The sequence below is a fragment of the Gekko japonicus genome, unplaced genomic scaffold, assembly GCF_001447785.1.
Source record: "Gekko japonicus isolate JY-2015 unplaced genomic scaffold, Gekko_japonicus_V1.1 scaffold3408, whole genome shotgun sequence".
In the NCBI taxonomy this organism is placed as follows: Eukaryota; Metazoa; Chordata; class Lepidosauria; order Squamata; family Gekkonidae; genus Gekko; species Gekko japonicus.
Genome location: NW_015162059.1, coordinates 115,979 through 132,615, shown reverse-complemented (window position 1 = coordinate 132,615; position 16,637 = coordinate 115,979). Strand labels below are relative to the sequence as shown.

The 16,637-nt window shown below is 45.5% G+C and overlaps 1 protein-coding gene across 1 annotated transcript in view; it reads left to right on the top strand.

Annotated features, from left to right (window-relative positions):
* The first annotated feature begins 976 nt into the window (after positions 1-976).
* LRRC56 (leucine rich repeat containing 56) overlaps positions 977-16,637 on the top strand; it is a 95,049-nt gene continuing 79,388 nt past the window's right edge. Inside the window, exons 1-2 of the mRNA XM_015405610.1 lie at positions 977-1,039; positions 8,516-8,686. Coding sequence (XP_015261096.1) covers positions 8,527-8,686 — 160 coding nt within the window. The 5' untranslated portion in view covers positions 977-1,039; positions 8,516-8,526. The remainder of the gene's footprint in view (positions 1,040-8,515; positions 8,687-16,637) is intronic.

Genomic DNA, 16,637 nt, shown 5'->3' with positions numbered 1-16,637 from the left:
TCTGTCAACCTATGGAAAGACCTGGCCATATTCACACATATTGCTTTGACAAGTGACATTTTAAGACCTATAAAAAGAATGTGGTGGCTTTCAATATACTATTTTATAAACAAACATATTATTGATAAAGTATACATATTTGTCATCAGATTAGTGGACTTTTGTTTCTGCGTCAGGCCAATGTAAACCAACAGAGCTAAATTTTATTCTGTACTAACACTATCCTAATACTTCACTCAGGCTGCAATTCCTTCTGTGTGTTCTGTATTCTAGGTTCTGCCTGATCTAAACTACTGTGTAAGGTGCTTCATTTTCAAGTGTGTCATATTTCTAGGCTTAGTTTGAACATTGTAGTGGAATTTTCTATGATATCACTACCTCTTACAGGTTTTCATCCTCTTCTAAAGTATAAATTGCACTGTAGGGTGGGAAATTTGGATTAGGGAAGGGAGGTTTACTCTTCCTGGTTTTTCCCTTGATGTATTCATCCTGAAGGGAGAAACATATGAGAGAACATGCCCATGGGCAGTGTTCCCTCTAAGTTGAGTAAGTGTGAGCAGTTTTTTAGCCTCCGGCTCACACATTTTTGTCTTAGCTCAGGAAGGAGTCCAGAGCAAGCTAATTTATGCAGTAGCCAAATCGCTTGCTCACAACTTTAATGTCATTAGCTCATGAAGTAGAATTTTTGCTTACAAGACTCCACAGCTTAGAGGGAGCATTGCCCATGGACGTATCTAATGCATGCAGTCTACCAGTATTCCTACCTCCTAGCAAATAAAAAAGGAAATGAACTAGGAGATAAAGTTACTATTAATCATTCTCTTCTACCCTGGCAATCCTCTCCTCTTGAAAATGCGAAAAAGACTGGGGGAGACATCTACCAGTAAGGGGCATTGTATTGTTTTTGGAGGTCACAATACAAACGGCATCTGGTCTCTTTCTTCTTCCTAGGTTGAGGGCATATGTCTCTTGTACTCTCTTTGTAGCTGAGGATTTTCTGGTCATCTGGAGGATATTTGTACTTATCATGGACAAACAGGTAAGAAGTATCTCTTGAAGAATAGTGAAACAGTTTGTTTGAACACTGACATTCATAATGGAGTCTACCTCTCTTAATTTTTCTCAGCATTTAAAAAAAAACAAGGTCTGGTAAAACAAGGAAGAGATGTGCAGCATAATACATAAATGTTCTTACCATTAATGTTCTTAGTGTTAAGAAGTGATTGATGTAATGGTAGTTTCCTGTTAACATCATAGTAAATCCCAGCTGCCTAATTCCCCCCCCCCCCCCCCCAGAAGAGGTTATCTTCAGGGCACTTTCAGAAAATTACACCTGAATTGGCATTCATGACTCCCTCAGGTCTTTCAAAACCAAACAATTCATGATTTCATCTGTACAGACTTCTTTATTCATTTAGTGATTGTAGTATCACTTGGGCTGTTGCTTGCATGTATGAAAATGAATTATTATATACTCTTGGAATACAGTAAAAATCCATAGACGAAGAGGAGAACACTGGACTTTCAAAATGATGCTTTGTCTATAGCGTATAGAGAATTTTGATTTCTAGTATAAAGCTACTATAAAACGTATAGCAAAATAGATAAAATGTGTTCATGAGACAGAATGGGAGTTATATTATTGAATGGTTGAATGCCTTGCTTAAAACAGCTCAGGGTTTTTCTGGAATAAGAGGATTTAGAACAAGTGCAACTCAGGTCTAAATCTGTGTTGGTCATCTGTGGTGCTCTGAAAAATTTTAATAGACAACTTTGTGAATTCCATTACAGTTCATTTTGTCTCCCACAGAGAGACTGTTGGTATATCAAGGCTCATACAAATAAAAAAGGCAATGGAAAATATCTTTGAACTGAACATATTGATATTTCTTTAGCCTTGAACTCTATTTAAAAACAAAGACAAAAACAAGAATCTGCACCTTGTGAAATATTGAGACTTACCTGTAAGGTAAAATATCTTGGTATTCCATACATTTTGTGACTTTTAGGGTAATTTTCTCAAATTTGTTTTCAGGAATCCCTTTATACGTTTTCTATCTTTCTCTTAATTCTACCATCTTCATTGCAGACAAATATCATCTTTCTTCAGGTCTTCACTCCACAAGTCTTTTCTTCTTCCTTATGACAGTGACATACTAATTTAGAGAAATACTAACCGATTCTTTACTCACCGTGTGATCCCCTCTTCCCCAGCTCTGCAGTTTTCATGACGAATGCTCATTCCGTGCAGTCAAAGGCTAAGTCAGCTACCAGTGTTGCTGCCTTTCCCGCCATGTTTCAGGCAGGCTGTCTGGCTTTTTAAAAGGAACCCCCCCCACACCCATTTGACGGCTGAGGATGTATGTTTGTTCTTAATATATTTGTCCATTGTCTTATTGTTTAATTAAAGAAACCATATTTTGAAAAAAAAAATGCAGTATTTATTTAAAGATTAGGCAGGAGAAGGTACAGGAAGTGAAGTTTGGTTCCTGCCTCCCTAAGGATAGGGTGGGAGACACCCAGCAAGATGTCCTCCTTCATCTCAGAGGAGAAGGGCCCTTCACGGTAAGTATCCAATGGCCCGTTCCCTTGGATGCTAGCCAGTTGGTACCCTGCATAGTTAGCTTTAGGTGCAGAACCATTTTTTCTGATGCTTAGCCATGGAGAAAAGAAGCATGTCTGCACTGAAACATGGTGAGGATGCTTCTAAACCAGTTCCAGTGATTTACAAGTGTTATGTCTTCACTGTTTTAATTCCTCACATATAATGGTGGACAAATGCAGTACTCCTCACAGGGTCCAGCACTTCACTTACTGTGACAGACGTAGGAGCAGTTCAAAAATACTATTAGTTGAAATTGATTGTACCTTTATAAAGTTTATTTTAAACTCCTTGGCAAATAGAAGGGGAAGTCGTGGAAGTAGTGACAGACTTCACGTTCCTGGGATCCCAGCAGACTGTGACTGCAGCCATGAAATTAAAAGACACCTGCTCCTTGGGAGGAAAGCGATGGCGAACCTAAACAGCATGATAAAAAGTAGAGACATCACCCTGCCAACAAAAGTCTGCATGGTCAAAGCAATGGTATTCCCAGTAGTCATGTATGGCTGCGAGAGTTGGACTATAAGGAAGGCCGGGCGCCGAAGAATAGATTCTTTTGAACGATGGTGCTGGAGAAGACTCTTGAGAGTCCTTCGGACTGCAAGAAGATCAAATCAGTCAATCCTAAAAGAAATCAACCCTGACTGTTCCCCGGAAGGCCAGATAATGAAACTGAAGCTCAAATACTTTGGCCACCCAATGAGAAGGGAGCACTCACTGGGGAAGACCCTGATGCTGGGAAAGATTGAAGGTCAAAGAAGACGGGGACAGCAAAGGATGAGATGGTCAGACAGTGTCATCGATGCAACGAACATGAAGTTGAGCCAACTTCAGAGGACGGCGGGAGACAGGAGGGCCTGGCGGGATCTGGTCCATGGGGTCGCAAAGAGTCGGACTCGACTGTGCGACTGAACAACAAATGCCATCAAAACAGCTCCATTTGGATCCAAAGTAATGCAAGCCACAAACCAATCATGGAGCGGAGCTGTTCTTCCCTTGGCAGTCAGAAATTCCACTCTAGGAACAGCACGGGATGCACGTGTGGGTATCTGTAATGGGAGGGGAGAACTGGCCAAAATTATCCCTACCTCCTTCGGGAGGGGCAGTGCTTTTCTGCCAGTTGAAAGCAACTTTGGATTCAATCTGTTAAATCCTTGACACCTGACCCGTTTACTGAGCCTTAACATCAAGTACCTTTTCTGTGCCACTTCATAATTCTTAGTAATGGTACAAGAAAGAGTTATCACAGTACATTAGGAGCAGTTTTTTACATTTTAGAGGGTGCTAATTTTATGCTAGGAGCTGCGGTGGCTCAAGTGGTTAAGACGCTGAACTGCAGGCTGTGGAAGGTTGGTCGTTCAGCAGTTCGAGACCCAGGTGCCGCAAGACGGAGTGAGCACCCGTCTCTAGTTCCAGCTCCTGCCAACCTAGCAGTTCGAAAGCAAGAAATTGCAAGTAGATAAATAGGTACCACTTCGGTGGGAAGGTCACAGTGTTCCGTGCGCCTTGGTGTTTAGTCATGCCGGCCACATGACCACGGAAACGTCTTCGGACAGTGCTGGCTCTTCGGCTTTGAAACGGAGATGAGCACCGCAACCCTAGAGTCGGATTCGACTGGCTTTCGAGCAAGGGAACCTTTACCTTTACTTTACTCTTATGTTGCAACACTTAAAATAGAAAGACCCCTCTTGACACCAAGAAGCTTGCTTGATTATGCAGATTCTTTCCATCCCTGCGTGGGATCAATGTAGTTATACTGAAAAGGAGAAAGTAATCTTTAAATAAACGTCACATGGATGTGGTCCTGTGTTCAGCTGTTTTATAATACAATATTTTTGGGTCCTCTTTTAAATGTTCATTGCTAATTTTATTATTGCATGTTTAGCTTTGGAAGCTCTTCACTCTTATAGATACACAGATGTGGCTGGGGGGAAATTGTTCTCCTTGCTAATTCATTCTATATGAATTCCAAGTACCAGATCAATATTGGGAAGTATAAAACCAAGAGCATCACTTCGGATATTAAACCGCAAATTGATCTTGTCAAACCATAAGTAAGTTCTGTTTCAACACATGTTTCAGAGACGAGAGGACATTTTGAAATGCAACAGCAATGTTTTGAGGAGGTGAGATATTTATTTTACATGTGTTGATTAACTCTTTGGAGCCTTGAGCTGGAACAGAAGGGGACCTCCCACATGTGGACAGTGTTTCCTGTTCATAGAACGGTTGTTCTGTGCCTTGAGTTAGAGCAATTGCATGAAATGGCTGCAGTCCTAAAGGACATTTAATAAGGAGTAAAAGTCATTGAACATAGTGGGACTTTGTCACGTCCGCGTCCGTCACAACGGGGTCAAGTCCAGCGTGGGCGGGCGGTTGCCGAGAGAATGAGAGACGCGAGGGCAGAGGCAACCACAGACTCTTGGGCTGGCCGGCCGTTACAGCACGCCAAGACCGCCCTACCTGGGCTTATTCTGGGATCCAGTGTTCACACCACGGGCTTTAAGTCCTCGCCCAGCTTTCGCCCCTCCGGGCATACTTTCTCTGAGTCTTTCCTTTGTTGTCCTTCACACGCGGACTCCCGGTCAGCATAAGTCCAGGTCACATCCTCCCCAGCATGCCTCCCTATTGCCTCTTTATTCCTCTCTTTGACCCCCCGCCCTACAGCAAGCTGGCCATTGTGCCAGTCAGCCCGGCTCTTCCTCACGAGGAGATCTACTCTTCTTCCTCCCGATCGGGCCACCGCTGCTCCTCCCCCTCCACACCCTCCTTTTGTCGCGGGAGTGCCTTGTGCAGGACAAGGGGGAAGTACTCCTGGCCCTTCTTTGAACCTCGGTGTGTCTGTCCGGGTGATAGCTGTTGAAACAAGGGGAACCCGGTGGGGCCCCACTACGACATTGGCTCTGGGCTCGTCCCTGGACCTCTGGAGGGTCTGCATGTAGCTGGTCCTCTCCTCCGTCGGTGGGGCCAGCTGTCTGGTTGGCGGTGGGGTGGCAAGGCAGGAGGTCGAGGAGGGGGGACCCTCCTGACACACACACCCCTTAGCCCCGTGATGTCTTGGGGTTCCTCAAAGAGGTGGGAGAGACAGCGTTTTGATCGTGTTGGCCAGCCCAGTATTGGATGGTGAACCTATAAGGGAGAAGGGACAAATACCACTGGCGCACCCTCACATTGTTGTCTTTGATCCTATACGTCCACTGAAGGGATGTGTGGTCCGTCACGAGGATGAAAGGGTTATTGTTTAAGTAAAACATCAAAGCGCCTATGACCCATTTGATGGCCAGGGCTTCTCGCTCCACCGTGGAATAGTTGTGCTCCGCATCTTGTCGTTTGTGGCTAAGAAACAAGATTGGGTCCTCCTGCCCTTCTCACATTTGGGACAGGACCGCACCGATCCCCGTGTTGGACGCGTCTGTATGGACCAGGAATGGCTGAGTGAAGTCCGGATTATACAAGGAGGAAGTGTGATCCAGGGCTTCCCAGAGGTTCGAGAACGCTTGGAGTTCTGTGGGTCCCCAGGAGAACTGATTGGGGTGGTTCTTCCGGAAGAGATTCGTTAGGGGTGCGGCACAGGTGGCATATTGTGGTAGGAAGCGACTGTAATACCCAAGGAGACCCAAGAACCGTTGTAGTTTTTTCTTAGTCTGGGGCCTCGGGTAATCGCGGATCTGGAGAACTTTCTGGGGCATTGGCCATACCCGTCCTTGCCCTACAATGAAACCCAGGTATTTTAGCTCTTGCAACCCTATATGACTCTTGCTGGGGTTGGCTGTGAGGCCGGCAGCTTTTATGTCTCGCAAGGCCTCTGTCAGATGGCATACATGGGTGTCCCAATCAGGGCTAAGTATAATAATGTTGTCTATGTACGTGGCGACGAAGTCGCGATATCCCGCCAAGACTATGTCTACGAGGCGTCGAAACGTGGCTGCTGCCCCATGAAGTCCAAAGGGCATGCGGACAAACTGGTACAAGCCTGAAGGAGTAGCAAAAGCCGTTTTCTCTCATTCCGACTCCCGGACAGGTACCTGCCAGTACCCCTTAGGTCGAGGGCTGAGAGCACCTTGGCAGCTCCCAGATGGTCCAGTAAGAGGTCGGGCTGAGGCATAGGATAGGTGACGAATTTTGAGACTTTGTTAAGCTCTCGATAATCGACACAGAACCGCTAGCTGTCTGGTTGGCGGTGGGGTGGCGAGACAGGAGGTCGAGAGAGGGAGGACCCTCCTGACAGACTTTTGATTATAAATATGCTTAATGTTAATCTACATATATATCCCTAATTAGTGTTCTGTTGTGCATGGGCTTTCTGCAGATGCAAGTAAACTGCTATAAATCTAGTTTTTATAGGAAGCTACTGCTATAAACTTACTTGTGAACTTTCATGCAACCTTACGTTTAAGAGGTATATTCTTTTTAGAGGACATGTCCTCTTTATTTTGTGTCCGTCCTCTTTTGGGATGTTTTTAAAAATCTATTATAATGTCCTCTTTTTGGTTTGGAAGGTTAGGAATATTCCTAGTTAGTAGCAGTTATCACAGCTTAAATAGTAGGGGTATTTAAAATGAGATTTGTCATAGTGGTCACATATTTGAAGTAGTCAGTTGGGAAATATGTCTTCTTTTTTGCTTTTCTAAATATGGTAACCCTATGCAAGCTGTTGCATAAGTATTTGGTTAACAGCACTAAAGGCCACCTTTTCTTATGGTTCTTTAGATCCAGTCCAATATGTCAGCTCATGCTGTCTGCAGTGTTGCATTTGCCATGATATAATAGTAAAGTCTTCCAATCTAAGTAAAAGATTGGGCAGAATGACCTCCTTACTTTCTTTATATGTGAACAAATGGACACATGTAAATGCACAAGGGTACATGTAGTTATTGTACATTATCTGTCCCCATTAGTTGCTTTCTTGGATTACAAAATACCTCTCTGTAACTATTTTATTAGTAAGAAGTTTCTCTGTGTTAGGTGCTTTCTTCCATCTGTGTAAAGTGTGGAAGATCTCTTGTGTGAGGAGTACCCTGTCTCAAAATGGAGGGGGGAAAGTTGCAGGTGGAAAACACTGAAACCAATGGAAATGAAAATAAAATTAATAGTGTATCTTAAACATAAATAGATAGCTTTAGTAGACAGTTTAATGAAACCAAATATGGGCCCCGGTCACACGGGCCGGATATCATGGGGGGGGGGGAGGCATGGCTGTTTGCCCCGCAGCGAAATAATGTGCGATTATGCGATCAGGCGTCCCCTCGCGGTCCCGTCGAGGTCCTGTGGTTAGGGGGGAGGTGCTGATCACTCACCGCGCCAAAGAAGCGGCACGGCAAGCGGGGTTGTGTTTTTGTTTTTAACCTGAAGTATGCGCATGCCCCGTTGGGTGCCTGTGCGCATCCCTGCAGACTTCCGGGAAAAAAAACCCTTTTCGCAATGGGGCATGGGCGGGCGCCGGATGCCACCGGAAATGCGATCAGACGCCCGCCCTTGCCCCGCGGTTTCCGGAAACTAGTACCTCCAAGGTACTAGTTTTTTACTGTGCGTCTTCGGCGGGAAGCCTCGGGTGAGCTGCGGGAGCTCTACGTTTCCCAGTTGTGGTGGTGAGATCGCGCCTGGAAAATCCGCCTATCTTCCGTCCCTCTAGCGTGGCTAATGCTCCGTGTGACCAGGGCCCAAGTCTGTTAGTATTTTAAATACCCATTCATGAAGGTGATCCTACCAAATTATTAGATGCCAGAAGTAAAATATTGATGGTAAACATTTGAGTATTGCATTATATTTTAATTTTATATTAACATTTCTATCTGATTTCAGTATCATTGCAGGATTGTTATCAGAAACCTGGATACTTCAACATTAGCTTAAGAATGTGTGAAGTAAATGCTGCGATCAAATAACTAGTTTTTGTTCATGTTTTATACTTAGAGAATTCGGAGATGGAACTAACCTGGAAACTAGACCGAGTTCCGAGACCAGGCTCTGCCACAGTTCGTGTGACAGACTTGGGCTTGCAAGGACTCTTGAATCCCAGTCCATCAGTTAGAGATGATGGAGACTTACTAGTGGATGAGTATCTTTCTCCTTGTAAGCTGGTGAGTAAATACCCTTTTTAATGCATCTGTAAAGAGAACAGTGAAGTAAAAACGAGCCTTGTTGATCAGTGTTGCACTACTGTGGCCTTTCTGATAGAATTGTAGCTGAATTACTGACACAACATTGGAGCATCCCCGGCTCCTTTCAGTCTCTTCTGTACACAAATGTGACCAGCACTTCTCTGTTTGCCAAAGGAGGAGGGTGTTTTTCAGACTGCTGCCACCTTCCGTGCATGATGTGCCACTTTTGATGAGCACGTTCTCAGTGGGATCCGTGCAGACTTACCCACAGGAGTTCCTTCTGTTGCACGTTGGGGGGGAGGGTGTTGCATTTTTTTGCACGGACATTGAGGTGTTTGAGCATTTCAGCAGCCTAGTTCCCTTGCCTTCTTTACATGAGTAGCCCCATTCTCTCTTGTGTAAAGCACAGTAGCTGAAGCACGAAATATAATTTATTTGTACCCTTGGCTTTGGTATTGAAGAGAAGGATGTGATTCCCAGTTTATCGGTAGAGAGAGAGGCAGAGAGGAGACGAGGCCAGATGAAGAGAGAGAGAGAGAGAGAGAGAGGCATGCACACACATGCACACACATGCACACACATGCACACACACGCTCACAAAGCAGAGCAAAGACGAAGATGCCCCAATGCAGGCACCTTCAGACACCCACAGCATCCTGCCCTTTCCGGATGGATTTTGGCAGGCTGGTGTGTTGTGCCGGAAGTTGCCAATGCAAAAAAACTTAGTTCAGATTACAGAACAGAGGCTTTGTTGCAAATACATTTCACTTTGAAAAAAAGTGCGGGAGAAACCAGTTTTATTAGGAACGGCAGAAAAACTGGGACGGTATGAGAGGGTGCTGGGATGTTTACGAAATTGTCTGAACACAAGAAAAAAAACGTGGTAACATCAGGTAATACAAGTGGATTTTTAAGGCAATGTGAAAGATGCTGAGGACGAGGGGGCATGCCAAATACTCAAACACCTGAGAAGAAACTCAAGGCAAAGCCAAAAGGTGTAATATAGGAGCATAATATAAAATTCCTATATTTATACTAACTTCAAAAAGGAACTTTACATTAAATTTTTGACTTTGGTTTCTTAGTTAAATTTGTAACATAAGAAAAATATTGGACATCAGATTTGTTCTTATTTTAGTATCAAAAGGATTTTTCTTTTACAATAATTAACTTTCCTGAATCAGGAAGACAGATATCTAAAAAGGGGCTTTTAGAATTTGAGTCAGGTATTTCAGATATAAATGAGCGTGTTTTTTATGCTAATGACGTTTCTTCTTGTCTGAAATTGTATACTCTGGATGTCAGTGTCTCAAAAAGCTCTCTTCCAGGTGTGCTATCTGATACTTTGTAAGTAGTAATGCCACAGATTGAATCCGAGGTCTTGTTGGCACATTGTATTATATGTATGCAAGATGACAGCCAGTGATGCATGTGTAAGATTAAACTGATCTAGGTGACAGGCAAGACTGTCATGTGACAGGGTCACCAGATGCAGATTGCACTAGGTTGCATCAGCTCAATTAACTGTCACCATGAGTTGGCAAAATGACTCTGATTGGTGCTAGTATTGTATATAAGGAATGTAGTCCTATAGCAAGTGTTCCACACCTGTGGAGAGTGTACTGCGAAGCACCTTGTGGGTCAGTTCTGTGAATCTGGGATACCGCATGGTGGCATGGACTAATGTATATAACTGTAAATAAAGCCACTGTATATAGCTCCTATACAGCATCCTGAACTCATTATTATTCAGATGCTCTGCGCATGCCGTCAGGTCTACCCCTAAGTAAAAGCACCTCCTTCATCCATCCTTCCTCTTTGCCACTTGAATGTCTGTTCGAAAAATGAATGTTCAGTGAAAGTACATGACCTCTCATATTTCTGTTAATATTTGAATGATGTTTTTGTAAAACGTGTTTTAACCTCTTGAAAGAGGAAAAAAAATCAGAATTCCCTTGCGATAATGCATTTTTTGTGTTGCAGCATGCATTATTTACTTAGTCACTAATTAACAGCTGACGAAAGCCCGAAGGGCACCAGAATTTGCTCACTTCTGCTGTAATGGGATAGCTAGACAACAGGCTGCATTGGTAACACAGTATTATGTGCAATGCTCCCTCTAAGCTGTGGAGTCTTGTAGGCAAACATTCTACTTTGTGAGCTGCTGGCATTAAAGTTGTGAGCGAGCGATTTGGCTCCTGCATGAACTAGTTTGCTCTGGAGCCCTCATTCCTGAGCTGAGACAAAACTGTGTGAGCCGGAGGCTAAAGAACTGTGAGCTGGCTCACACCAGCTCAGTTTAGAGGGAACACTGTATGTGTGTGTGTGGGGGGGGGTTTCCCTCTCTGTGTGGAAATGAAAAATACTCCTATTTTTGTTTTAAACAAAGTTTGGTGATTTCAGCACAATGGCTTCTTCCCTGAGATTGTATGTCAGTGAAGGATGGAAGTCATTTCTTGATTAAAGTGAGATTTTAGTGAGAACTGTGGTAGAGATGAAGCCCGATAGAGTTGGCATCTTTATTAAAGCAGCAATCACTTGTGTAGTAAAGGGATTTTCTTGTTAATGTATGGCACAAGACCACGGGGATATCTCCTCCCTAATCAGCCTTCTCTGAGAGTTAAAAGGAATAGCAGAAGCCCCCCCCGCCACCTAGTGGGAAGGTTTACAAGATAGAATCTTTGAATATTTTGCTCACATTGTACAAAACTGCTTGTACAAACAGTTGTAGGAAAAGGGTTAATGTAGAACCTTATCCTTTACATGCTACTTTTATACATATAAAATAAAGGTAAAGGTTCCCTTGCTCGAAAGCCAGTTGAATCCGACTCTAGGGTTGCGGTGCTCATCTCCGTTTCAAAGCCGAAGAGCCAGCGCTGTCCGAAGACGTTTCCGTGGTCATGTGGCCGGCATGACTAAACACCTAGGCGCACAGAACGCTGTTACCTTCCCACCAAAGTGGTACCTATTTATCTACTTGCAATTTCTTGCTTTCAAACTGCTAGGTTGGCAGGAGCTGGGGCCAGAGACGGGAGCTCACTCCGTCATGCGGCACACTCGGGCCTCGAACTGCTGAACTATCGACCTTCCACAGCCCGCAGTTCAGCGTCTTAACCACTTGAGCCACCGCAGCTCCCTGTACGTATAGGGAGTAGTTTATATGAGAGAGTAGTCAAACATTTAGTCACCCTGACTGTTCCCTGGAAGGCCAGATAATGAAACTGAAGCTCAAATACTTTGGCCACCCAATGAGAAGGGGGCACTCACTGGAGAAGACCCTGATGCTGGGAAAGCCTGAAGGTCAAAGAAGACGGGGACGACAAAGGATGAGATGGTCGGACAGTGTCATCGATGCAACGAACATGAAATTGAGTGAACTTCAGAGGACAGCAGAAGACAGAAGGGCCTGGCATGACTTGGTCCATGGGGTCGCGAAGAGTCGGACTCGACTGTGCGACTGAACAACAACAAACTGCAGTGCAGTCTGATATGTTACGGCCCAGTGCAGATAACAATGTGCAGCTTCTTCTCCTTTGCTTTTACTATGATTCAAACTCTTCAAGCTTCCATGGGGAATGACCTCAGACAGCTACATTCTTTTCTGTTTGGCCTGAAAACTCACTTTTGAGTGGACTTGGTTGCAGCAGACATTTCCTGCTTAAAAGAAGAGGTACAGCATTGCGAAAGAAACAACAACTGTGTTTGCAACGTATTTTAATAAAGAATCGAACACATCTATTATTTGCTCTCTCGTTGTTCAAGTTGAAATAACTGCTTCCCTACCATTACTTTCTTTTGCTTTTTCAAATTTAAAAAATAGTACCACCGTTAATTGATTAGAAACAAATTTTCATTATGCCTTTTCTGCACTTATATCTAGTTAATGAATCAGCAGCATCTCTAGTCAGCATAATTACACCATTTTTCTCAAGCGTTCTAATATCTGGGAGCATTTCTTGTTTAGTTATGTTTTCAGTTATGTTTTCAGTTTAATTCTTATTCTGCTTCATAGGATTTTGGTAAGTTGCTTGTGGTATACTCATTTTCTGTTTTGCTTTCTGAGCATGGAATGATTTGAGATACACTATAAAACAACCTTTTTATTTAAATAAAATAAATAAAATAAATGCCTGCTCCTTGGGAGGAAAGCGATGGCAAACCTAAACAGCATGATAAAAAGTAGAGACATCTCCCTGCCAACAAAAGTCCGCATGGTCAAAGCAATGGTATTCCCGGTAGTCATGTATGGCTGCGAGAGTTGGACTATAAGGAAGGCCGAGCGCCGAAGAATAGATTCTTTTGAACTATGGTGCTGGAGGAGACTCTTGAGAGTCCCTTGGACTGCAAGAAGAACAAATCAGTCAATCCTCAAAGAAATCAACCCTGACTGTTCCCTGGAAGGCCAGATAATGAAACTGAAGCTCAAATACTTTGGCCACCAAATGAGAAGGGAGCCCTCACTGGAGAAGACCCTGATGCTGGGAAAGACTGAAGGTCAAAGAAGACGGGGACGGCAAAGGATGAGATGGTTAGACAGTGTCATCGATGCAACGAACATGAAGTTGAGCAAACTTCAGAGGACGGCGGAAGACCGGAAGGCCTGGCGGGAGCTAGGCCATGGGGTCGCAAAGAGTCGGACTCGACTGTGCGACTGAACAACAACAACAATAATAAAACTACCTTTTTATTTAAATATATGTATTATGGTCTGGATGGCCAAGACTGGCTGATCTCTTCAGAACTTGGAAGCTAAGCAGGGTTGGCCCTGCTTAATACTTGGATGGGACGTCACACCACCGAAGAAGTCCTGGGTTGCTACACGAGGGCAGGCCATGGCAAACCATCTCTGCTCACCTCTTGCCTTAAAAACCCTGTGGGGTCACCATAAGTTGGCTGCCACTTGATGGCACTTTCCACCCCCATCATCAGTGGGGTTTTCTTATGGGCAGTGCCGGGTGGCCGTGATGGAGAGGCAAGCAGAACAGGAAACATTTCTCACGTCTTGTTCCCCTGGTTCTCCATCATGTCTTTACTAGAACTGTCTTGTGTTCTTTGTCAAGCTACTGATACAGGCATCTCCTTGCAGATAAAGAATGTAAAAGCGCTGTTGCGGACATACACATCCTATTTCCCTTTTCGTTTCCAGCACATCCAGTGCTGTGGCTGGTGTGTGTGAAATCTTGAAACAAGGAGATCATATGGAAGTTCTAAATATACTTTGCTTGGAAGAGACTTGCTAAAAATAGAAGCAAATTCAGGGCTTTTTTTGTAGAAAAAGCCCAGCAGGAACTCATTAGCATTAAAGGCCACACCCCCAACAGCACAGCTCATTAGCATATTGGGCCACACCCCACACCTTCCCTTGGCTTGCCCGGGCGCCCCAAAGCTGCGAGGAGCCCAGACAAGCTGGCCCTTGGACAGACCAGGGAGGGCACGGGGAGGCATTTAAATGCCTCCCCGATCCTCCCAGGGGACCCCTGGCCTGCCTGTCTCAGAGTCACCGGGGTTATGTGTGTCACTCTCCAGGCCTTCCCTCTGTAGCCAGGCACGCAGAGGTTTTGGCTGTAGTGGGCGTGGCCAACTCTGAAGCCAGCCGGAACTCCGTTCCTGTGTGTTCCTGCCCAAAAATAGCCCTGGAAGCAAGTAATGTAATTTTGTTAGGTAAGCATTTTGCCTCGTTACTCCAAGACTAAGTAGGTAACTGTTCAGCAATGTGTGACGCATCTGTTTTACTAATTAGCTTCTGCTGCTTATTTGAAGCATCTATATATCTAATAGCCATGTTGCCCCCTCTGTGCGGATATCTAAATCCGCACATCGGGGGCACTTGGGGGGCAGGGAGATTTGCCTACACACTTGGAGCAGTCTCCGGATGTGCAGAAAAATCTAAAAAGTTGAAAAAATATATGGGGGATACTTAAATCCCCCCAAAAGTAAAAGAGCGTTCCCTGCACATGCGCAGAGAACGCTCTGGCCGTTGTGGGGGAGACTCGGCGGGCCCGGCAGCTGGGAGTCGCTCAGGCCACACTGCTGGAGCCAGGGGGGGAGGAGACTAGTGGGCCTGGCGGCTGGGAGCTGCTCAGGCCATGTTGCTGGAGCCGGGGGGGAGGCTCGGCGGGCCTGTATGGCTCGCCGCTGGGGCAGGGAAGGCGGAGGAGAAAGATTGACGGGTCTGACAGCTGGGAGCTGCGTGGGCCTCGCCATCGGTGTGGGGGGTTGGGGGAAGAAGGATTGGCGGGCCTGGGCCTTGCCATTGGTGTGCATGGGGGGGGGGAGCGGGGGAGAAGGCTCACCTGTGGTTGCTTCCTCCTCCTCCATGTGGAGCTCCTTCCTCCCCCCGCAAGTGTTGTGGGTCCCCACTTCTTGTAATCTCTGATCATAGAGTTTTGACATTATTATTCTCTATGTAAGAGTGATTTAGTGCAAACAGAAACCATTCTTGCTTGTTTATTGGTCTTACTCCGTTGACCGCTCTGGCATAAACTAATTAAACGTATTTGTTTGGGACTGCTTCCCATGTTACAGTTTGAAAAAGTACACATTTACAGACCTGCGTTTCATACCTTCTGAAAAGGGAAACGCATGCATGTTGTTAATGTTTTTACACCTGCTGCGAGGAGGCGCAGTTGGGCCTGGCTGTTGTGAATCAAGATATAAAGGTAAAGGTTCCCTTGCTCGAAAGCCAGTCGAATCCGACTCTAGGGTTGTGGTGCTCATCTCCGTTTCAAAGCCGAAGAGCCAGCGCTGTCCGAAGACGTTTCCGTGGTCATGTGGCCGGCATGACTAAACACCAAGGCGCACGGAACACTGTTACCTTCCCACCGAAGTGGTCCCTATTTATCTACTTGCAATTTCTTGCTTTCGAACTGCTAGGTTGGCAGGAGCTGGAACTAGAGACAGGAGCTCACTCCGTCATGTGGCAACTCGGGTCTTGAACCGCTGAACTACTGACCTTCCACAGCCTGCAGTTCAGCGTCTTAACCACTTGAGCCACCGCATAAGGTTAAAAATAGTGGGCTGCATCCCAGGTCATGGTTTCCTGTGGTTTAAGCTCTGAGCACATCTGGCTTGGAGCTCTGCTGGGCCATCATGACTCTTGAGACTTTACAGCTCTTTGGCATATCGTACAAAACGAGGATTGCAATGGCAAGTGCTGGCCCAAAGGGACGTCAGATGGGGAAAGTGCACTGATGGAGCATAATATTGCCCTTCCCTACTCAAAGAGATTCCTTTTGTAATCCCTTTTCTGCCAAGTCCTGCCTGACTCCCATGCATACTGGAGAGTCGCTTAACATATCATATGGGGTGACAGCATGGATGATGGCTTGCAATGCAATCCGAAGCAGAGGTACACCCTTTAGTCAGTAGGCTTAGAAGGCTGTGATTCAGTTTGCCCTGACCTAGGTAGCCTAGGCTAGCCCGATCCCGTCAGATCTCAGAAGCTAAGCAGGGTCAGCCCTGGTTAGTATTTGGAGGGGAGACCTGCTGAGAATACCAGGGTCATGACGTGGATGCAGGCAACGGCAAACCACGTCTGAATGTCTCTTGCCTTGAAAACTGTCCGGGGTCGCCATAAATCAGGTGTGACTCAGTTTACGATGGCACTGTTAATGTGTCATAACCAGGGCTTTTTTTGTAGAAAAAGCCCAGCAGGAACTCATTAGCATAATAGGCCACACCCAACAGCAGAAACATATTAGCATATTAGGTCACACCCCTTATAGTCAGCTCATTAGCATACTAGGCCACAACCCATGCCTTCCCTTGGCTTGCCCGGGTGCCCCATGGCTGTGGGGAGCCCGGGCAAGCCGGCCCTTGGACTGGCCAGGGAAGGCATGGGGAGGCATTTAAATGCCTCCCCGATCCTTCCGGGGGGGCCCTGGCCCACCCACCTCAGAGTCACCGGGGGGGGGGGGTTCGGCTCCCAGGCCTTC